Below are 25,030 nucleotides of genomic sequence, written 5' to 3'. Positions count from 1 at the left end.
CAATTTGAGATTCCACATGCTTTAGATACATTCTAGGTGTAGGACCTAACTGCTGTGATTGGCCTGGTTGTCTGGTTGGCAGTCATAACTGATAGACTGCTAAAAGATTTCACTAGGGAATGAAGCAGCCAAACACATGACAGCAAGATTTATGCCACAAAATAAAATGTCAAATTATGCTTTTCACCATAACTCTTCTTGTCTAACAGGATGACGATGATTATGAAGATCCAGATGCATCATGTGATGAGGCAGACTATGAATCTCCTAATGCAGATGAGGAGGAGGGCAACAGTGATGTAGATTATGAACCTCCACCATCCAATGAACCTATTCAGATAAATCCATCCAGGGCACCCTGTGGCAACCCAGTTTATGCTGGTAAATATAGAATAGTGCATTTAAATACTGAAGGAAGGCAAAAGAATATTTTTTAAAATGTCTATAACATGTCAGTTTCTTCTGTGCTATATTACAACAGCTATACTATCATTAATTTGAAAGTAATGCATAACCTCCTGCTTTACTTTCTTATTTTTTTTCCCTAACAAATCCTTAAACTGACCTTGTGTGGTGAATAAATACCTGGTTGGTTGGTTTTTTTTTGCATTTTTTTTTTAAAATGAACCTGAGTAACAAATTACCATTTGCACTAGTAAGGAAGTATAAGAGAAATAGAAAACATTTAGGTTGTCATTAGACACTTATTTGTATATGCAAGTGAACCTGATAACTAATTGTGTTCTTTTATGGCAGAAGTGTCCCTGTTTGGACGCAGATTAAAGCTGATCTTAGTCACTTAGTACAAAACATATTAACTTACCTTCACCACAGATTCTTTATGTGCACGAAGACTGGTACTTGGTGAACACCAGGATAATGTAGGCACAATAAACTGCTTGCCAGAGAGATATAATCATACATATATTAGATTTCACAGAGCATGAGCACAAAATTATCAGTTATCAATGGGCATGTAGCCGCCCTGACCTCCAGAGGCATGGTGACAACCCCCAGAGATAGCGGGGGCTGACATTTCACCTCAGGGTGCAGGTTGCTAGGCATGGTGGGTAATGTAGAAAAGATGGGCGCCAGTCACTTTAATGCTTGAACAAAAGGGAGTTTACTACTCAGAACAGCAAACAATTCAGGGAGAGAGGGGTAGGGCACCAGACACCCTTAGTCAAATAAAGCAGAAGACTAGCAGACTTCTTGAACAAAAAGTAGAAAAGGTAGACAGCAGTACAGAAAGAGCCTTTAAGCTGTTACCAGCAATCTGTACCTTTGTAGCAACAGCTGTCTCCTATAGCAACTGAAAAAGAACTCACAAGCAGGTACAGGAATTCTCTGGATGATTCCATCTTGATGCTTTCCCGGGCTCACCATGGATCCCCGGTCCATGCAAGAGTAACTTCCGGTACTTCATCTCAGGTCCCCATCCTTTCCTCCATGCCTCCAGTGAGTGGGTTCTCCCTTTCAGAGCATCGAGCACATGGCTAGACCTCAAGCTTCAGGCCTACCCAGCAGCAGTTATTCCTCACACTTCCACACCAGATCGCAGCCTGGGTGGGAGGACCCTGATCACTTGATCTCCCCAAAGATTTATACTATTTCCCAGCATGCTCAGTGGCCAGAGAAAACTCTTACTGATTGGCTGAGAAAAGTATCTATAGTCATAACCTAACTTCACTGTAGCTCATCGTACTAATGCCAAAGGTAACAGTGCCACCTATTGACAGAAGGGAGGAACCACAGCTAAACCAGCCTTAGCAGAAAATCCAAATGATCAAGGACTATAAATCAGCCATGTTAACTACTGTACAACACAGGAAAGCTAAATTTACTTGTAGTTCTGTTTTAAGAGAAGGGTGCTACAGGGATAAGGCCCAAAAACGAAATACTAACATTTATGTGGCAGTTGACAAGTCAGCGGGGGTGGGAGGTTCTCTTGCCAACCACTGGTGCATAATCGGAAACTTCTGAACCAAGTCTGAATGAAAAGTTGTGCAAGACAGAAAAAAACACCAACATAACCTTTTAGCTACAGCGACACATGGGGGAATCTTGTCACATACAGCTATGTTGTGGTGCTGTTTCTTGATGTCAAATATTATTTAGCCGATTTTCCTTGAACATTATGCTATGGCATATTACTACACTTTTGTTTTGTTTTTTTTTATGGGCGAAGAGAGGCCAAGCCCATAAAACAAAACAAAAAGATTTTTTTGGTAAATGAACTCTAGATATAGTACTAATTTTTGCCAAGCCATGTATACAGAAGACAATATTTCATCTTGCTGAGTTTTATCTGGAATACTATACAGAACATTTTAAATGTGTTGATTTCTTTTATTTTGTTGTGTAATAAGAATTATCTGTTTTGCAGTGTTGGTTATTTAAATTGTACTTGCAATAATTGTGCTTATCCTTTACTATAAAATTTAAGGGAAAACGATTTTACTTATTTCACTTTGTTCTGTATAGGTACACCCCATGGGGAAAATCTCTTTTTTTTTCAGTGGCATTCTTTGCTTCTAATGCCGAGTACACCAGGCTGGACTTCCCGACATAAAAAGTCCGATGGGAGCTTTCGGTCGGACATTTCGACCGTGTGTATGCCCCATCGGACTTTTTCTGTTGGCATTTTCGACAGACTCGGATATAGAACATGTTCTAAAGCTTTCCGTCGGAAATGACGACAGAGTTTAGCCCGTTGGCAAGTTCGGCCGTGTGTACGTGGCATAAGAGCTTTTTCCATTGTGCAATGGAACAACATTGGAAGATGTATTGTATTCCTGTGTGATAGGAAGCTGAATGATGAATATACTATGCAATGAGTGTATGGTATTTTATTTAGATATTCCATGTCATTTTTAGAGAATGACAGGAATGTTGTTTTGTTCATAAAGTACCTCACCCTTTATAATTTATCCCTCACAAGCCCCTTTTTTCATATAAATATATATATATATATATATATATATGGCTTTTTTTCTCAAACATTAGGTGCTGGAACTTAACCACGACCCCACAAAACCCCTCCCTCTACACACACCCTTCAAATCACATCAAATAGTGGGTGTGGTCAGTCAAATTTCATGAACAGTAGAAGGGTCTTAAAGGGGCATTAAATACCAGGATTGCATTACATACAGAGTACAGAGCTGTCACTTGTAAACATAGAAACCAGACTTCTGTGTTTACAAGTGATTGTGGTGAGCAGGCACCAAAGGGTCTGAGCCAGAGGTGGTGGAACTGAGTTCCACCAAGTTCCCCCTGAAAAAAAGCCCTATATATATATATATATATATATATATATATATATATATATATATATATATATTATATAGAGAAACTTATATAGGATAGAAAATGCAATTTTAAATACAAAATACAATTTTATTTCTACAAAAAATCCTGTTTTCTTGAAGCAGAAAGCGAAATCAGTTGAGTTTCCACAGGATTCAGACAACCCACAGCAGGACATCTAAGTCACTTGTGGACTTTAGTACACTTCAGTTCCTGATCTCTACTGATGGTACACTTCAGTTCCTGATCTCTACTGATAGTGATATATACAGACTGATTAAGCTGCCTTTTTATGCAATTTGGATCAATTATTGTAAAAATTGTGCAAGCTGATATTTTCTGAGATGTACTGTATACCATGTGCTTAGAAACTGTAAGGAACTAAGTCATTGATACACTTCATTTCTTCTCTATGTAGCACCCTCCTAGGTTCTAGGTTCCACAAATGTAGTTACTGGCTCACTGTAATCAGTTAAACTGCATGTGATTATTTTAAAAAAGGAAAAGAAAAACCTGCGCTACCAAGCAACAAAATGGTGTAACTACAGATGCAACAAATACTACAAATATCAATGAGGTGAAGAAACAAAATAAAAAGAAAAAATGTGCGCTTGCATTAAATACTGTAGATACTTAAATCTATATTCGTGTGTAATTATCACAAACAAATAAACTAAAATCAAAATCACAATTGATTCTAAAGAGGAAAATTTCAAATAGGAAATCGCTTTGATGCACAACAAGTGGCGACATATAGATTAAATACTGATATAAGCCCTTCAGTACAAATAAATACAAAAACTTTTGTGCAAAAAGGTTACTCCACCCAAGTGCATAATTACAAATGTGAAATTTCAAAAGGGCGACATAAGTCGCAGAAACGCATGTCCAAAGTTCAAAAGTTGCATCCCATTGTGTGTATAGAAGAACAGGGGGACGTGAAGGGACTTCCAGCCACCAGTGGATCCAAAGGGTGATAACAGATGTATCCTTACCAGACACATTGGACCTCCTTTATAGCAAGGTCTTAGAAGCTGTAGGGAGTGGCGAACTGGCGTACACTGCGTAGTCACTCCCTACATGTTTCGTGGTATGTCACATCTTCAAAGGGGCCTAGAAGACGTGACGTATCACGAAACATGTAGGGCGTGGCTATGCAGTGTACGCCAGTTCGCCATAGAGCCCCATGTAACCCAGCACGGCGTTTCTGCTGTTTTTAGATTGAAATTTTGCCGGCCTTATTATATTTTGGATGTTTTTCGCAACAAGATGCCTGGTTGTTTGAGGCAATAAAATCCTTTTTATACCTACTACACTATTGGAGTTTTTCTCCCCTCTCCCCCCCCCCCTTCTCTATCCACGAGTTCCAAGACGAGGGAGTGTTTACATCAACGCAGAAGTGTCGGAATCATCTCTGGTCGCGTGTTGAGCTGTCATCTCCTGTCCCTGCAGAGGGCTAAATCTGCATGCTTCTAAGACCTTGCTATAAAGGAGGTCCAATGTGTCTGGTAAGGATACATCTGTTATCACCCTTTGGATCCACTGGTGGCTGGAAGTCCCTTCACGTCCCCCTGTTCTTCTATACACACAATGGGATGCAACTTTTAAACTTTGGACATGCGTTTCTGCGACTTATGTCGCCCTTTTGAAATTTCACATTTGTAATTATGCACTTGGGTGGAGTAACCTTTTTGCACAAAAGTTTTTGTATTTATTTGTACTGAAGGGCTTATATCAGTATTTAATCTATATGTCGCCACTTGTTGTGCAGCATAGCGATTTCCTATTTGAAATTTTCCTCTTTAGAACCAATTGTGATTTTGATTTTAGTTCATTTGTTTGTGATAATTACACACGAATATAGATTTAAGTATCTACAGTATTTAATGCAAGTGCACATTTTTTCTTTTTATTATGTGATTATTTTAGTCTGTTCTGTGTTTCACTGGCTGCAGGGTTTACTGCTTCCCCCTGCCTGGAAAGGTTGTGGGCTGGAATAATCAAATCTGCAGCTGAATATTTTTGTAGCCTTGGCCAATCCCTGGGGAGAGGTGCCCAGGTGGTGCTTGGGAAGGAGCATAAATACTCTGAGGCTTGGAACAGAGGGGCTCTTGCTCTGGAGGTGGAGATCCCAGCCAGGAGGGCTGCTGCATTCTGGCCAGGCCTGCCATCTGTCAGCTGCTCATAGAGGTCCCAGCTAAGCTAGCTGGGGGGCCTATGGGATAGTAGGCATCATGCAAATTCACAAACATGCATAGCAAAATAAATAAATAGACAACACACCCATTTCATTATAATAATACTTCTTTATTCTATTATTATTGGATATAATTGGCCACGGCCTGATTTATTGGTTTTATTTTTCTTTTTTGATACCAAACCAAATTTATTTATAACATAAAATCCATTCTCATAAAGCATATTCTCAACCAAACTTTATTTTAACAATAAACCATACTCAACCCAGCCACTGAGACTCGAGCTGACTCAGCATTTATCATCAAATCTTTTTCTTAAATCTCCCCTTTGATTGTTCACCAAAGGGAGCCACCACATAAATCTTTGGCCGCGACGGGGGGGGGGTTAGGGCAGGGAGCTCTTTGCGCTGTAATCTCTCTGGCGTCTGGCAAAATCCTGACTGGAAATCTCCCTTAAATAGGCTATAGGATACCTTCTAGAATATTCTAAAGGTCATATGACCTTTACTGACCAATCCTAACTGACCTCTTGACCTTCCAGAACCTTTTAAAACACCTGACTTAAATTGCCCAATCATTGCTATACTAGCTAACCTTCTAGAGTCTTCTATGACACCTGACCTTAACTGCCCAATCCCTAATAGTCTATTAAACTTCTATAACCTTTTGAATCACCTGACCCTAAACAACCTATCAAATTTAAAATTACCTGAGGGACCTTTTAATACCTTCCTAAATGCCGATGCCACAATCCCATGAGGAAAGGACGGCCAAATATGGCCTCCCCTTTATTTGGGATAGTAGGCATCATGCAAATTCACAAACATGCATAGCAAAATAAATAAATAGACAACACACCCATTTCATTATAATAATACTTCTTTATTCTATTATTATTGGATATAATTGGCCACGGCCTGATTTATTGGTTTTATTTTTCTTTTTTGATACCAAACCAAATTTATTTATAACATCAAATCCATTCTCATAAAGCATATTCTCAACCAAACTTTATTTTAACAATAAACCATACTTAACCCAGCCACTGAGACTCGAGCTGACTCAGCATTTATCATCAAATCTTTTTCTTAAATCTCCCAAACGACAGGAGAGTTGACACCATCAACTCTCCTGTCAACACAACCCCAGACCGCGGCCGACTCTATGCATGTTTGCAAATTAGAATTAAAAATATCTAAACCTACCTCAGATAAATGTATGCCGTCAAATCTATACAAACCTGGCAAATTTCCTTCCAGTTCCATATGACGAAACGACAAACCTAAATTGGGGACTAAAAATTTTTCCATAGCCCTATTTATCCTTTTCCGAACTTTGTTCAGAGATTTGAAAACTAAAGAGTTAGACCAACATAAACGTGGAATAATTTCTGAAAAAACCAAAACCGTGTTTGGCGAATTGATCCGCAAAAATCTAAATGTGTCCTGCATAGAAAAAATCAAGTCTAAAGTCTTCACTTTCCCAATATCATTACCACCAAGATGAATTACAATTATATCCGGTGAAGAATATAAAGCATATAATCTACCTAACTCGAAAACCAAATCTTCCCACAACATACCCCTCCGTCCATATCAATGAATGCGAAAAGATGAAGGATCCAGTCCCATATTTTCAGAATATATCCTATGAGCTGCTCTCTGTTGTGCCCAAAAAACAAAAGAATGACCCACAATCCACACTGTGCGGTGAGTACCTGAAACAAAATAACAATTTAATAAGGACGAATGTATAATTGAAAGGAATTAGAACTCCATCTCCCTATTTTCTTGATGATATTATCTTGTAATCCAATCCGAGCGGCCTCAGTAGCCGCTCCTATTCTAAATGAATGACATGTGATCTTTAAATGACTCAATTGTAAATACACTAAACATCTTTTCAAGACTGCCGAAAATTGATAAATAGTTAGAGGAGAACCATCCTTGTGAATAAATAAAAATTTTGAAATATTGGGTCGCAATTCAAAATAAAAACGTAAAGCTTTTACCGGACAAATATTAGTATCTGTACATTCTTTCAAATTTATCCAGGCCCCTAAACCTAGAGGGTCTGTTTTACTAAAACGCAGGAAAATACATAGACCATCCGATAGAAACTGAACATTTGATGATAACATTCCTGATGTACTTGCTTTAGAACAAGGTAAGAAGAAAAAACGTTATTGTAAAAACCGAAGAAAATAGCGCGGATTCGTAATTTGCCGAGCACACATGCCCCGTTGCCATACAAAGTCTTGACAAAATATCAGGTGTTATCGGAGATCTAACATCTTTCCTAAAATTGATCCTCTTATATCCCTTCAAAACCTGTCTCACCAAGAAAAAACTATGACATGGAGACAGGCTGTAAAGGCGAAGAAAGAAAGAAATCCCCGATAAAGTTTTACAAATATGAGACCAGGAATATTTCCTCTGAATTAACGACTGAAGAAATAACAGCACAACACTTTCCGAATAGGCAGAAATAGTAACATTCAAAGCTAATAAGAAATTAGACAATAAGAGCCATGAGGAAGTATAATTCTTCCAAGTAGAAGGGGCTACAGAATCCTTAATATGCTGAAATATCAAATCAGATCCCACAGATGCGACGGGCAAGGTGACCCCACCACATCCGCCTCTGGCATTAATTCGAAAAAACGATCCATCTGTAGGCGAGATAGAGCAACGGCAATTATGTTAGTCTTACCTGGAATATACTTAGCCTTTATCCAAATGTTCCATCGTAGGCATAGAAAAACTAAATGACGCAAATAGGCAACCACAGGAGGCGATTTGGATGAAAGGCTGTTAACCGCAAAAGCAACACCCTTATTGTCAGTGCTAAATAACAACCTCTCATTCATAAAGAAAGAACCCCAGAGTTCTAAAGATACTATAATAGGAAAAAGTTCTAAAAGAACAATGTTTTTGCAAAAATCATTCGTGATCCACCTGGGAGGCCAAGTAGAGGAACACCAATGATTTCCCCAAATTGTCCCAAAACCAACCGATCCAGCAGCATCAGTTGAAAGTTTAAAGTCACTATCAATAATAAAGTCCTGTTGCCACAGGGCTCTACCATTAAACTTTTCCAAAAATTGTAACCAAACCATTAAATCTTGTTTGATATCCATAGTGATTCTAATAGGTGATGACGGATTTTTTAATCCTGAAATAGACGTGTATAATCTTCTGGAAAAAACCCTTCCCATAGGTAAAATTCGTGTTGCGAATGCTAATTGACCTAACAATGATTGCATCTCCTTTAAAGTTACTTTATGTCTCCTAATGAATAACCTTAAAAGCTGATTAAGTCTATAAATTTTTTCATTGGGCAATCTAAATTCCATGTTTATAGTGTCTAAAGTTATCCCCAAAAATTCAATACAACAAGTTGGGAAAATGTTTTTTTCTTCCGCCGAAGGAATCCCAAAATAATTGCATATTACTTGAAAAGATTTTAGTAAATGCAAACAATCGTTTGAACTACCCGCACCCATGAATAAAAAATCATCCAGATAGTGGATAAAACAGTCAGAGGCAGTTACTTTACATACCACCCATTCTAAAAAGGTGGAGAAAGCCTCAAAATAAAAACATGAAATAGAACATCCCATAGGCAGGGCCTTGTCGAAATAAAATTTATCCTCGAAATTAATACCCAATGAGTTAAAGCAATCAGGATTTAAAGGAAGAAGCCGAAAAGCGGATTTTATATCAGCCTTCGCCATTAGTGCATTAGCCCCTAATGAACGCAGCTTAGATATTGCCGTGTCAAAAGATGTATAAGAAACTGCCACTGAATCACTATCAATTTGATCATTTAATTAGCTACCAAAAGGGAATGACAGGTGATGGATGAGACAAAATTAATTCGGTTCTTTTTTAGGAATCAAACCCAATGGTGAAATCCGAAAATCGTCAAAAGGGGGGCTATTGAAAGGTCCCTCCATCCTGCCTGCTTCCACTTCTTTCAATAATTTTTTACGCACTAGATGAGGGTAATCGTTTACCGATTTTAAATTATTTACCTGTGTACAACCAGTACCTTGAAATTTGGGTAACGAAAAACCTGTAGAAAAACCTTCAATTAGCAGAGATGCCATCTGAAGGTTTGGATAAAATTGTAGCCAAGGAAGAATTCTTTAAAACCTCACTGGCGTGATTGCTTTTGGAAAAACCTTCTTTTTGACTTGCCTGAAGCTTCCGAAAACACTTAGATATCGGGTGATTTCCCGAGCAAAAGGCACATTCATGCTTATATTTGCATGCAGATAACCATTTAAAATAGCTATCATTGTATGCAAAACACAAACCTTTCTTATAGTTAGTACCTGTAGCAGAATTGGAAGCAATATTATTTGTACGCGAAAAAGGCTGTTTTTGAGGTAAAAACAAATTCAACCAGAGACCGACGTCTTTAGACCCCCATTGCAAAGAGGGTCGGACTGCCAATTTCTGTCTGAAAGCCTCATCATAAGTCAACCATGAAAACCCACTAAAACTTTTGTAAGCTTCTAAAATAATGTCAATATGTTGAAATAATAAAGAGCTTTTTGATGGGCATTTCTCACACAAAACACTTGCATAAATACAAAAGGCTTGTAGCCAACTGTAAAATGATTTAATTAACGGCTTCCGCCGATCATCCCCCGGCTTCTCATCCCTCCTCTCATATTTCGGAAATTCTCTAGAAAGAGGAAGAATTAAATTTAGATCAATAAATTCCTCTCTCCAGATTTTCTCCCGCAAAGAGGAAGAAAGATGAAAACCCAGAGGAGAGATAAAACAAGGCATGCACTCCCTGAACCCTTTCTCAGGCCCAGTGCCCACTGGGCTGACATCCTCTTGTGACACAATAGACTTCTGAGGTATAGGGCTTGGTTCATTTAAAACAGCAGACCAAACCCCTGCTGTACTATCGTCCATGCTTCTGGGCATCCCTGCCTGAGATACTGTTTGAGCACGCATAACTGCAATAAGCTGCTGTAAAGAAGAAGACAATTCAGAAAGTTGGGAGACAGCTGTAAACTCACCATCATTATTAATAACCTTGTTGACTCCATCAGAAACCAATGGTGAAGCACACCGCACAGTGATAGGAATGCCGGCTGCTGTAATAGTAGGAGGAACCAAACTAGGTTCCCCTATTGCTTCTCCACTGTGGCTGATGATCCTCTGCTGCTGTTCCACTGGATACCGCTGTTCAGGCGACTGCACTGTGGCTGCAGACGTTACCTGACTTGCTCTCTCTTCACCGCAATCAGTAGCGGTAGTCGCGCATGCGCGCCGACTACCCGATGACGAAACAGGCCTCTCTCTCTCCTTACGTCAGGCTGTACGGGCGGCGCCGGACTGAAGCTCCTCCTCGGAAACCGCTTCCTCTTGTTCGCTCTCCGCCCTTCTTCTCCAGCTTGTGTGACGTCTTCCTGCCTCTCGACCTCCGGAACTGCATGCGCCGGAATTACTTCACGTACAGCAACCCGACATGGATGCTGACTCTCACCGGCTCCAACGCTTCTTCTCATTCCTTCTTCCAATCTTCCTTCAGCTTCCCCAGAGTCTTGACCCGCAGGTAAGGCAAGGCAAGTTTGAATCCATTCTTCTCCTCCAGCCGCCTCTGCTCTTTCTAATAACTGACGAATTAGGGTCTTCATCCCGCCAGGGAAATACAGGATCCAGTATTATAGCTACTTTTGCCTGATCTCTTTGCGCTGTAATCTCTCTGGCGTCTGGCAAAATCCTGACTGGAAATCTCCCTTAAATAGGCTATAGGATACCTTCTAGAATATTCTAAAGGTCATATGACCTTTACTGACCAATCCTAACTGACCTCTTGACCTTCCAGAACCTTCTAAAACACCTGACTTAAATTGCCCAATCATTGCTATACTAGCTAACCTTCTAGAGTCTTCTATGACACCTGACCTTAACTGCCCAATCCCTAATAGTCTATTAAACTTCTATAACCTTTTGAATCACCTGACCCTAAACAACCTATCAAATTTAAAATTACCTGAGGGACCTTTTAATACCTTCCTAAATGCCGATGCCACAATCCCATGAGGAAAGGACGGCCAAATATGGCCTCCTCTTTATTTCCCCATTCTGATGAAGTCCATTGGAGCTGACTAAGGGACTGTCTTTTGAGGATCTGGTCTAGGATCACAGGAGTAGGTGTCTGGAAGATATTGGGAGGTGCCATCCAGTTATCCATGGACATTAAGTACAGACCAGTGTGAGAGATCCCTTAGACTGTGCGCTGCTGCATTCCCTCTTGTATTAGTATAGTCAGTATGAATCAGTGATGCTTAAAGAGGATATTGTTGATGGTGTCCTGGTACAGCTCAGCCCTATAATATGCTACAAGCAAGGACTGTGCTCATATTCTTAGGAGGAAGATTAGAGTCCTTAAATTGCTGCTTAAAGTTGCTGGAGTATCCCACAGTTACCCTACTCCCACCCAAGTTCTGCAATAAAGTCAGAAAAGCATACCCCTAGACTGATTACTCAAGTACCCCCAACAGGCCTTGTTTTGGGAATATCTCTTAGATAAAATAGCTGTCCAAAATACCAAGCCATTGACTCTGATTTTAAGGAACCTGTGCAAGATAAAGGAAAATATGCAAACATGGCCTGTTGGGGTACTTGAGGACAGGGTTGAGAACCACTACCCCATCATCATCTTTGTCCTTATACATGTTACCAGCAGCAGAAGATATGCCCAGTGGTTTATGTTTACGCTCGAATACAGTTTCAAACTTGCGGTCATACATTGTGGTATCAACATGTTGAAGCATTTGCTGAGTAATTCTTCCTAGGCCACGCTTTGCTGACAGCAGTCCTTCCATCATTGCAATGGAAATTTTGTTCCTAAGATCCGTTTTCATTAATGTCACTGATGAAAACACATGTTCTACCTCAGGTGTTCAATGGAAAAGGAAAAGCATAGTTTTTGCAAATTTAACCAGATGTCGAAATGTAGGTACTTTCAAAATGTCCTGAAGGATAATACAGCTTTGTCCTACCTTGTGCTAATAAGAATCAGTCCCAGCAACAGTGAAATCTGTCACTTGGTATTCAATAAATTCAGTATGCAGTGCATCAAAATCGGATGGGGGAAGAATTCTTTACAAGTTCAATAATGTCCCCAGATTTGGCAGTAGACCTGTCTGAAGTTTTAGTAAAGCCAACAGCTGAATGATTCTTTTTGCAATGGGCATCCATTTTTTTAATGGTTGTTACAGCTCTTGTGTAAATTGTTGTTGCCTGGATCATGAACTGTTGAACTGCTGACAAATCATCTACTGTAGACAGATGCTTTCTTGTTTGGTAGCCAATGAAAATGCTGTCTGTTGATTTGAAGTTTGCACTATTAGTGTGGTCAAATGCAATTAGTACATCATTTTCAAGTGAAACCAACAGGTCTGGAGCCGCAATGCTTTGCTTCGTGACTGCAGCAAGAATTATATCACCAGTTGCCTTTGGCAGGCACTACCACTCACCAAACACAGCCAAAAAAGGTCTGTGCTGCAACTTTCCCACAACCATGTGCAATGCATATAGTTGTGGTGGGGGTGATGCAACATTTAGGCGTAGCCTCCCTGACGGTATTCCCGAGTGTGGCTCGGGGTTAAATTTCAGCACCATTAGCGGTAACCCCGAGCCACATTGCATTGCATTGCAGGATCCTGATGTGGTATACTTACCTTGTCCCCAGGATCCTGCGATGCCCCCCCGCGCTGTCTTTGGGCTCTGTCCTCCTCCGAAGCCTCTCTGTGCCAGGCTCCGTTCCCTGCGAGCGTCGCGACGCACAGGGGCGGAGCCTGGCGGCAAATTAAAAAAAATGTAAAAATCATAACACATACAGTACTGTCATCTTACAGATGACAGTACTGTATGAAATTATTTCACATCCCTTTTGTCCCCAGTGCTTTGTCCAGTGCCCTGCATGCAGTTTTATATTATATATACTGTTCTTTCTGCCTGTAAACTTGAGATTGTCCATAGCAACCAAAAAGTGTCCCTTTACGTCAAAAGTGGCTTTAGACCAGCTGGAAAACAGAGATAGTAAATTAGAACACTTGCAGAATTGAGCGATAGTGAATCGTGGGGAAATTTATTTTATTATTATTATATTATTATTTTTTTAAATTATTTATATTTATTTATTATATTATAATTTATGATTTTGTGTTTCAAACTTCATTATACTTGGGATATCTACTAGACTCTTGGTGGACAGATTTAGGTGTGTTATTGTTAAGAATTACAGGCCTACAATATAAAACGCCAAATTTCCATGCAAAATAATTGTACCGCTTTCAGCACCTAAAATCCAAAAAAATCATACCGCCAGGTAGGTTAATGTACATTGGGACGCTTTTACAACCTCTCCTGAACGATTTAACTTGACAGATAGTAACCCACGTTTAAAATGTCCGTTTTGCTGCGTTTACATGCCAAGTTTAGCCGCATTTTCGTTTTAAAAGCGTTTGAAAAAGAAAAGGCCTCATGTACACTGCCTCTGAACATCCGTTTACCAGCAGCAGTGTACATGAGGCCTTAGGGGGTTAAAACAGGTGGTGAGGAGGCAACACATCACCAGTGCGGACTCAGCATCTCCTCCCCTCCCCCTCATCCTAGGTGTCCAATAGGATCGCCTAACCTTTCAGCCAATCGGGAAACGAGTAACAGACCCATGCTTCCTGATTGGCGGAGAGACGATTCAGTGTTAGAAAAGCAAATATTCATTTGCTTTTCTAACACACAGAGCTTTTTTTCAGGGGGAACTTGGTGGAACTCAGTTCCACCACCTCTGGCTCAGACCCTTTGGTGCCTGCTTACCACAATCACTTGTAAACACAGAAGTCTGGTTTCTATGTTTACAAGTGACAGCTCTGCACTCTGTATGTAATGCAATCCTGGTATTTAATGCCCCTTTAAGACCCTCCTACTGTTTTCTTGAAATTTGACTGAACACACCCAATATTTGATGTGATTTGAAGGGTGTGTGTAGGGGCAGGGATTTTGCGGGGCCATGGTTAAGTTCCAGCACCTATTGTTTGAGAAAAAAAGCCCTGCTAACACATCTGGGTGGACTCCGAGCTCAAAGCTCTGCGCTCCGGGTCCACCCTATTTTGAAGCCTATTAGAGCCTACGGCTCTAATCAGGTGCTTCAAAAAAACACAGCCGCCGCTGTAATTCAGGTGCCCGGCGTCCGAAAAGGGGGCCAGACGCCTGAATAGGGGGTGGCAGCAGATGCAGTTGATGCAATGCATGAATCTATCCATTATACATATAGGGGGGTGGCGAGGCAGCAGAGGCAGTGGATGCAATGCATGAATCTGTCCATTATGCATATAGGGGGGTGGTAAGGATAGAGGGGGTGGCACCCATGCGCCCTTAATGCACGGGCCGCCCCTGTACAGATTGCTTTTCAGAGGAGTGGCAGTCTTTTACAGTAACTAAGTGCCAGTTCACACTTTTGCACTGCAAATGCGCAACAAATTCTGTGTGGTTTCTGCACCACATGCAAATCACACCCCATTCATGTAAACGGCTGCAGATGTGTATGTTAATTCAACAACACCTCAAAATCGGTTCGCAAAACGCAGTGTGATTTGCAGAATTGGATCACATGGATGTGAACAGCCATGTGATCTGATTTTGGTGTTGCCAAAAAAAAGGGTCCTGCACCATTTCGGTGCCAATTGAGCCATACAGAATAATGGCTAAACTTGCATTGCTGAAAATCGCATGTGATTTGAAGAAGAATGCGGTACAATCCCTGTTCAAACTCGCATGCAGTTCCCACACCCCATAGTAGCAGAGGAGAAGGACATATACAAGCATTTGTCAAGTTGAGGGGGGTGTTTGGACAGTGGACTCACCAATTGTACAGCCCTTTGTCTCCTCCAATTGAAATTTTCACCTGCAGCAGCTGCACACACACACACATATCTAGTACCATGCTGTGTGTGTGTGTGTGCACATCAGGGGGTGGGGTTGCTAGCACAGGCACAGCAGGGAATCAGGGATTGATCAGTTTACAAGGGGTCCTGTGCTGTTCACTCTGAATCCTCCTGTGAAATAGTAAGTGACATTGCAGGATCGGCACAGGCAGCTACAAAGGCAGCACAGTTCACTGTACACCCAACCCACTGCCATGGAGACCGTGGAGGCAAAGCCGCCAACATTCAGCATTCGTTTAGAGAAGCTCAGGAGAGTCAGGACAAGTGACCTGAGCCCGGCAGCCCCGGCATTGCTAGTTGTCACTTGTCCATGACCGTACAGGGACCACACTGCAGTCCTTCCAGATCTCTCAGCACTGCTGGCCTGCTGAATCCCACAAGGTCATTTATTGTGGCAGAACCAGCCCTGGGGCCCCCGGGCAGTGCCCAGGGGTGTCCGCTCAATAGGATGACCCTGTGCCCAATTTCCCCAACACATAAATAAGGTAGACGCTCAATAAAACACTAGCTTCCAAAATTGACATACTTGCCAGAGGTCAATCAGAGGGAGCTGGAGGCAGTGCCAGTGGCTCACCAATAGCAGTGGTGTCATTGTGAGTCCAGGAGAACCTAATGGCACAAAAAGGGAGAAGGAGAAAAGCAAACATGAGACTATAGCCATTAATTTCTCGAAAAAACACACCGCAACAAATTTTACTGTATTTACTTGCTGTATGATATAGCTGTAAGCTGTACATGTGCGTTTAGTGGCAGACAGCTGACCTTGTGTTTGGTGCAGTTCACTTGATCCAAGGAGGGCAGCAGGCAAGGCATTGGCAGCAGTGGTGGAACAGGCTGGTCAAACCAGTGGTGTGATTGGGAGTCCAGGGAGAACCAACCTAATGGCACAAAGAGGGAGAAGGAGAAGAACCAGACATGATAGTATAGCTCTAGGTGTTCCATTGCAGTCATTGCCCCCATAGACTGATTGCATTAATTCATTATTCAACCACCAGTGCTGCTCCATATGCATGCATGATGAATATATTGGGGTTTTTTTATGTCCCAAGTAGTGCTGCTCCAATATGTATGACTGTATTACATTTTGTTTGGCTCCAGTAGTGCTGCTCATATGCATGCATATATCCATTTTTGCCCTAGTAGTGCTGTTCCAATCCATATATGCATGCATGGCTGAATATAGTCATGCATGCATATTAAATGCACTCCACTCAAAAAAAAAAAAAGAATGCATGTATGCATTGCATGCATATATATATAAATTTTTCCCCCCAGTAGTGCTGCTCCAATATTCATGTATGCCATGAATTCATTTTATTTTTTTTTGCCCCCAGTGCTGCTCCATATACATGCATGTTGTATCAATCTTTTTTGCCCCCAGTAGTGCTGCTCCATGTATTACTGTATTTATTAGCATATAACACTCACTTTTTCACCATGAAAATCGAGTGCAAATAGCATGTGCGTGTTATACGCCAATATTTCAATTTTAGCTGCCTTGGAGGGGACAGGGAGGGGGTACTGAGGCACTGAGGTAGAGGCAGTGACCGAGCACCCCAGCCAGGAGATGCGTCCTTCCCTCCAAGCTTCTGTAATGGAAATGGTGACTGGCGGGAAATGGAGCATGGGCGAGGTGTTTTTTTTTTTTTTTTTTTTTTTTATGCGCGCCTGACTCGCCATGCACCATGACGTCAGATGATGCTGAAGATCGCCATATCGTATTCGTCTGGCTGTGGAACGGCACATGCACAGTTCCAAAGTCGGCCGAAAACCCATTTTTCTGTGGGCTGCCACTGTCTATAATGGACATTTATGGTCAGCTTGTAAATCAGCCGACATTTACAAACTCTCCAAAAAGTTACGAACAGTTGGCAACCCTGATGAGGAATTAATAACTACCTTACACTATTGGTGTCTATCTAGCAATTTGAGCTAATCTAACTGCATTTCCGAAATTCCAACCATGTGAGAGTGCTGTGAGACATGGAAGGATCTGGAATGGTGTGAATTTGACAGATTTTGAATTGTGTATTTATACAGTGGGTATACAAATGAAAAACCCCCCTTTAAAACAATCACATTTTGTTGCTTTGCAGCCTGAAATTAAGGGAGACACAGTTTTAAGCAGCTGTATTTATTCAGTGCAACTTATAACACCCAAGTGAAAGCTATAACACCAACATTTCAAGAAAAAAAAAATTAAAAACAGAATCACTGAGTTGGAAAAAGAATCACACCCTATTTTGTTGAAGCACCTTTTGCTTTATTTTACAGCCTTTAGTCTGTTGGGATATGTCTCTACTAACTTTGCACATTTGGACTTTGCAACATTTGCCCACTCTTCTTTGCAGAACTGCTCAAGTTTATATAAATTAGATGGTGACCATTTGTGGACTGCAGTCTTCAAGTCATTCCACAGATTTTCAATGGGGTTTAGGTCTGGGCACTGACTAAGCCATGCAAGGACATTCACCTTTTTCTCCAACCACGGTGTGGTAATTTTTGCTGTGTGCTTTGGGTCATTGTCACGTTAGAAGGTAAACCTTCTTAATGACAACTTTCTGGCAGAGGGCAGCAGATTTTCCTCAAGAATTTGACAGTACTTTGCCCTATCCATGTTTTCTTCTATCCTGACAAGTGCTCTGGTCCCTGCTGAAGATACACCCCATAACAAGATATTACCACCTCTATGCTTTACTGTAGGAATGGTGTTATTTGGATGGCGAGCAGTATTGGATTTTTACCAGACATATCATTTGGTGTTGAGGCCAAATAATTCAATTTTAGTCTCATCTGACCATAAATACCTTTTTCCATGTGGCCCCAGAATCTTCAAGGTGCATTTTGGCAAAGCTCAGTTGTGACCACATGTGGCCATTCTTGAAGAGTGGCTTTTTTCTTGCAACCCTCGCATACAAGCCATGTTTGTGGAGAATTTGTGATATTGTTGTCATATGCACACAATAACCACTCTTTGTTATAAATTCCTGCAGTTGCTTCAGAGTTGCTGTAGGCCTCTTGGTAGCCTCTCTGATCAGTTTACTCCTGGCTCTTTGATCCAGTTTGGAGCGATGTCCTGATCCAGGGAGGGTCTGTGTTGTACCAAATACCTTCCACTTCTTAATAATGGACTTTACGGTGCTTCTAGGCATTAAAAAAGCCTTTGATTTTTTTTTTTTTTTTTGGTTCCATCTCCTGACTTGTGCCTGTCCACAAATTTATCCTGGAGATCTTTTGACTGTGCCTTGCCACCCATAGTTGATTGCTTCAGTTGCACTATCAGGGACTAAAATGCTCCAGGAAAGCTCTTTTAATGCTGAGCTAATCATAATGCCCACAGCTGATCACATTTGAAAATCAGATGGCTTTGTGTGCCACTGAGAAGGTGATTCGCCACATCTGATTGTTTACAAGTCATTTTTAGGAGAAGGGTGATTTTGTGTTTGAATTTTCTTTAAATTTATTTTCATACATGTTGGTGTTATATCTTTCACTTGGATGTTATTATTTGTATACAGCTGGACAAAAGAAACTGGGGGTTATTTACTATAGGCAAATCTACTTTGCACTTCAAGTGCACTTGGAAGTGCAGTCGCTGTAGATCTGAGGGGAACATGCAAGGAAAATAAAAAAACAGCACTTTTGCTTGCACATGATTGGATGATAAAATCAGCAGAGCTTCCCCTCATTTCAGAGCTTCCCCTCAGATCTGCAGCGATCTACAGCGACTGCACTTTCAAGTGCACTTGCAGTGCACTTAGTGCAAAGTGGATTTGCCTTTAGTAAATAAACCCCACTGTCTTCATTTCAGGCTGCAAAGCGACATAAGGTGATTCTTTTCTATACCCACTGCATATTTCATTTAAGAATGTGTTATTTTAGACTCACACTTGTCTGGGTCATACAAAGCATTACTATAACATTTTCTAAAACTCACAAGGATTGGCAGTATATACCAAACTAAGTTTCAGATTCCCTTCTAGGAAAAGGGAGAATGTTTTATATATATACATATATATATATATATATATATATATATATATATATATATATATATATTTATTTTTTCTTTTCTCTCCCAGATTGATTTCACAGTAAGCTTATAGTCAGCCTGCAGTGCTTAAAGGCATTGCACAATTTCAAGTGTTTTCATTATTGTTTGCTTGCCTTAACTAATATTCACTTCACCTCCGGAAGATTTTACACCCTTCGTGACAGGGCCATTTTGTGCTATTCGGCACTGTGCTACTTTAACTGACGATTGCGTGGTCATGCAACACTGTACCCAATTTTTATAATTTTTTTTCACACAAATAGAGATTTCTTTTGGTGGTATGGGTTCACCGCGCTGGGTTTTTTATTTTTGTGATATAAACGAAAACAGACAAATTTTGAAAAAATATATATATTTTTTACTTTTTGCTATAAAATATATCCAATAAAAACATTTTATAAATCAAATCTCTTCATAATTTTGGGCAAAATGTATTCTGCTACAAAAAAAAAAAAATCGCAATAAGTGTATGTTGATAGGTTTGCTTGAAAGTTAGTGCCTACAAACTATGGTGTGTGTGTGTATATATACTGTAATAAAAAAAAATTTCTACACTACTAATGGCGACGATCAACAGCTTATAATGGGACTGCCATATTGCAGCGGTCAATCTGACACTAACTGACCCTGGGGAAAACTGACCAACTGCCACTGACATCACCAGTGCCATTAATACAGTGATCAATGCTAAAAATATACATTGCCACTGTACTGACACTGGCTGAGAAGGGGTTAACATCTAGAGTGATCAATTGGTTAAATATGTGCCTAACTATATGTAATGTGTGTAAAGTGTGCTGCTTTTTTACTAATGATCTCTCAGAAACTGACAGATCTCTCCCTGTGTATAGAGCTTTGTGTTGAATTTCAACACAGGGATCTTGGCTTTGAATGTACACAGCCGATCAACAGGTCCAGGCCGTGAATCATTGGTCAAGACTTGCTGACAGGCTCCCGCTGTGTACAATCGTAGTGCGAGCTGGCAAGGGGGCACACGTGTGCACATACCAGTACAACACTTTGCTTACAGTGGCCACTCACCCACAGTACAATGCGGGTGATTTAGGCTCTGTTTCCACTAGTGCGACTTTTCATGCGACTTGGGACTGAAAAGTCGCATGACAAATTGTTTCCCATGATTTCCAATGAGTACCGTTCATATCTGTGCGACTTCAAGTCGCAGCGACTTCAAAGTAGTCCCTGCACTACTTTGGTCCCACTTTGATGCGACTTGAGGTCTATAGATACAGGCATTGCTTCAAATCGCGGTAAAAAGTCGCGGTAAAATCGCGGTAAAAAATCGCGGCAAAATCGCGCGACTTTGGGGACGCACTAGTGGAAACCTAGCCTTACCCAACTTATCCCTATTTGCTAAAGGAATAGACAACTTCTTGTTCTGGGTCACAATTCATGCCTCACCATTTGCTCTGTGTTGCATCACAAATGTGGGAATGCTAACTAATATGATAAAAGACTGCCTGGTGATATCTCTGCTAATTTCTCTGCCTGCTTGGTCCATGTCAGATCTAATTAATTATCACCAGTGGCGGCTGTTTTTTTTTTTCTTTTGGGGGGGGAAACAACCAGCACCCCCCCCCCCGGAGACCGGCGGCACCTCAACCTCCCCCGCTTGCTCACTCTCTGCTGGTCGGTCCGGCACTTACCCTATCTAGGCAGCGGGCATGGAGCAACGTCTCCTGTGTCCTCTCCTCCACCTTGCTTCTGCCGTGCGTATCCTCCCCTTCTCCTAGGCGTCCAATAAGATCGCCTGTCCTTTCAGCCAATTGGCCGGGAGGAGGATCAGTGTTACAATAGCAATATATTCATTATTAAACACACCTGGGTGGGCTCAGAACGCATTCTCTGCTCCCTGAGCCCACCCTATTTTGAAGCCTATTAGAGCCTCTGGCTCTAATCATGTGCTTCAAAAAAACACCCAGCCCCCCACTGGAATCCATGCATCTAGTATCCTGAAAGGGGCCGGATGCATGGATGGGGGGGGGCAGTGCCCGTGCACCCTTAATGGACAGGCTGCCCCTGATTATCACTCACCTGAAGAGCACTAGACAGAGACCCACTAATTGTGGGATATGTAGTTTATTCACAGGATGTGCATTAAAGGTGATAGCAAAGTATTTTTTAAAACTTGTACCTACAGGTAAGCTTATGATAAGACTTACTTGTAGGTACAGTGAATATCTCCTAAACTTGCACTGTTTAGGAGATATTCACGATGCATGCAGCCGCTGACGTCACCGGCGCGCGCTCTCTGAAGGGATGGCATACACGTGCCGTCCCCTCAGAGTATTGTGCCGTGGCTGTGACTCCTGCGTGCATGCTTAGGAGTGACGTCATCGCAGCTCGGTCAATTAGATGGCTGGAGGACGCGAACCCTGAAGGAAGACCGGGTGAAAATGGAAGCCCTGTCAGTGGTGACAGCTGGAGGTCTTTGTTCTAAGGTAAGCATTTTATAATGTGCTAGTATGCAATGCCTGCATTGCAGAGATGTGTTTTTTATTTATTTGGTGTGACAAATGCTTTGAAGTAGAACTAAACTCTTTCAATCAGCATTAATTATTTTTTGTCTTTATGGTGCTAGCATTAGTAAATAGGTAGAAAAGTATATTATATTTTCTTGCTTTAAAGTTTAAAATGATATCATGCATTACATTAGTCCTTATGGACATTTTATTTTTATTTCATCTGGAGGAGGGGAGAAGGGGCTAAGCACACCCTGCTGACTGAATGCCTAAGCTAAGGACAGATAGATTCCAGAGTAAATGCTACACAAATTACTTTCTCTTAGTCAAGATGGCCGTAGATAGAAATTCTAGTGGGTGTTTGTCTATGATTTCTCAATAAAATAAAACATGTAGAAATGGATGATGGGTGAGTTTGCTTTGATTATTAAAAATGAATTTAATAGCATTTTCAGCTTGTGGTGCTCAGAGTTTAATTTCGCTTGAAGCATTTGGCTGATTCTTTCTTATTTTAGATAGGTGAACTGAAAATGCGTAAAAGATTTTGTTTGCAGAAAAGATTTGCAGAAATAATATGTGTGATGTTTTTGGATATAAAGCTGAATATAATTTGCCTTTTTTTTCTAATATATACATTTGTGATATTTCAGACCGGACAATTCCAGGAAATTCTTTCAAAAATCCACCAGACCCTCCTTTACGACCAGAATCTTCCACACACCATACAAGAGTTAATACTGTAAGTTGGTCATATCTGTTTTGTAAATATAAAACTGCCTATATGTTAAGTCCCTTTTTTTACATAGATTTTTTTTTTTTTTTGCATAACTAATGTAAGCATAATTTAGCAAGTCTTATATAGATCATCGTATTGTAGAATATAGAAAGCCGTATACACTACACAGAATTATATTAATAAATACATTAATAAACTGAATCATTAATATGATGATCATGTGCACCTTTTCATCAATTATCCTTATTGAATATTTTGTCATATTTAGAAAACATATTTATTGTCCGAATGTTCCTACGTATTTACCTGCTCAAAGAACATTGAATGAAATTTTCCATTCTTGAAAAGGAAATCCAGATTATATTTTCCATATTTAAAACACAGGCATTGATATCTTCTAGTTCTATACATATGCTTGATATTCACCAAGGTTCATGTCTATTTCATGTTTCTGTTTCTTGGAGTCAGGACAGAAACAAATGCTCTGATTCCCTCCCATTCTTGGTTACCTTTATCTACTCCCAGCTGCTCAACTGGAGGAATATTAAAGACTAATATCCCATTTGGTAGTGGTGCTGAGACTTATCTAGGTAGTAATCTTGATTTTAAGTGTAACAAGATCCCAGACCTCCTTTAGTCTAATGATAACCTCCAGAGCTAAAAGCTGCTAACATCCTTCTGTATAGAGTGTGTTGTAGGGCATAGTGGGTGTAATACAAGATAGATTCATGGGCGCCAGACACTTCTTGAATGAAGAGATTTTATTTCTCTTGAACAGAACTTTGTGAGAGAGGGTTAGGGCCAGGACACCCTTAGGTAGTTGTAATGTTAATTTTGCAGACTCTGAGACTTCAACAGGTAGACAGTCATGCAGGGAAAGGCATCCAGCAAGACACTGCATGTGTAGGAATGCTGTCTCCTATGGCAACAGTCTTAGAACAGTTCCTAACACAAATTGTAACAAACTCCTTTACTTTCTCTACAGTCCCTTCTTGTAGGTTCTCAACCCACTGAGCTCCCAGTTTCTCTTACTAGACTTGCTGATTCACTGCCACCGAATTCCATTGAGCTCTTCCAATCTTCACTTAAGTATCTTCCTCAAGCGTCATCCCCACTTCTCCGCTGGCACTCCAGATACTTCTCAAGCTTCACCCCACTGGCCTGCTCGGTCCCTGGCTTGACACACAAGGCTGCTCTACAAGCGTCACCTCCACTGGCTGGGTCCCTGGCTTGACACCTGCTGAAGTTTTACAATTGTTCACCGTCCCCAGTTGGTGAGAATACTTCTCCGGTACTTGCTTCAGCTACTCATTGTGGTTCCTGGTAACAAGGTGGTTGGTCCCTTAGTGGCGACAGCTTCCCCTTACCTCTGACCATGACAGGTTCTCCGGCTGGGAGAACCGTCACTTCTGGTTGGACTGCAAGCCACAATCCCAACCCTATGCTGCTCTCTTGCTTCTGGATAGGCCCTCAGACAGCCTCACAGGCAGATGTGCCCGGGGTAGGCCCAAACTCCGGCCTAGCAGCTCGAGCAGTACAACAAACATCCACCTAGACAGCCATCTGGGTGGCACAGAACACTGATCACCTGACTTCACCTAAATATACAGGTTCTCCCAGCAGGCCAAGGGATTTAAGAAACCCCTGCCCATTGGCTGAGATACCCCATATACTCTCAATCTGTCCTTGCTTTGCCCTTTATTTATCTAATGTCACCAGGTACCTGGCCACTCAGTGGCAGAAGAGAGAAGTGCAGCAATTCCAGACTTAGGGTGAACTCAATTGATCCCTAACAATGAGCCAAGGTAACTACACCTGGCAGATAAATTTTGGAGCAACCCTGCCTAAAAATCAGGGTGCTGCATAGTATTGAGCACATTTAATAAATTAACCTTTTTTTGTAATATAGTCTTCATCTTTGTTTATACTAAACCAGATGTATAGCCAAAGTATTGGCCAGAGGTATAGCCAGGGCTGGCCCAAGACATTGTGCTGCCGGGGTCCAAGAATGAAAAAATAACGCCCACCAAAAGGCCCCCACATCCACTATTTTATATCATGACAATTAAAGCTAAAATAAAGTCTATCATAAAGTCAGATTTACATGCAACAGTGGTGGTGGTGGGTTCCGTCCAATGCAGTTGTAGTGGTAAATGGGATTCAGACAGAGGTGGTGGTGGTGGGGGGCTTCAGTCAGAGGTGGGGGTTCAGTCAGAGGCAGCAGTGGTAGTGGGGTTCAGTCAAATGCAGTATTGATGGGGGGGTTCAGTCAGA

General features: G+C 41.1%; 1 protein-coding gene across 2 annotated transcripts in view; it reads left to right on the top strand.

Moving 5' to 3' along the window:
* Window positions 1-25,030, top strand: part of LCP2 (lymphocyte cytosolic protein 2) — a 460,964-nt gene that overhangs the window by 163,445 nt on the left and 272,489 nt on the right. For both annotated transcript variants that reach the window (XM_073620738.1, XM_073620739.1), the window contains 2 exons: window positions 210-381; window positions 22,671-22,759. In XM_073620738.1, coding sequence (XP_073476839.1) covers window positions 210-381; window positions 22,671-22,759 — 261 coding nt within the window. The remainder of the gene's footprint in view (window positions 1-209; window positions 382-22,670; window positions 22,760-25,030) is intronic.

The sequence above is a fragment of the Aquarana catesbeiana genome, linkage group LG03 (assembly GCF_042186555.1).
Source record: "Aquarana catesbeiana isolate 2022-GZ linkage group LG03, ASM4218655v1, whole genome shotgun sequence".
Classification (NCBI taxonomy): domain Eukaryota; kingdom Metazoa; phylum Chordata; class Amphibia; order Anura; family Ranidae; genus Aquarana; species Aquarana catesbeiana.
The sequence above is the reverse complement of the archived record's forward strand: the minus strand, read 5'-3'. Positions and strand labels throughout refer to the sequence as shown.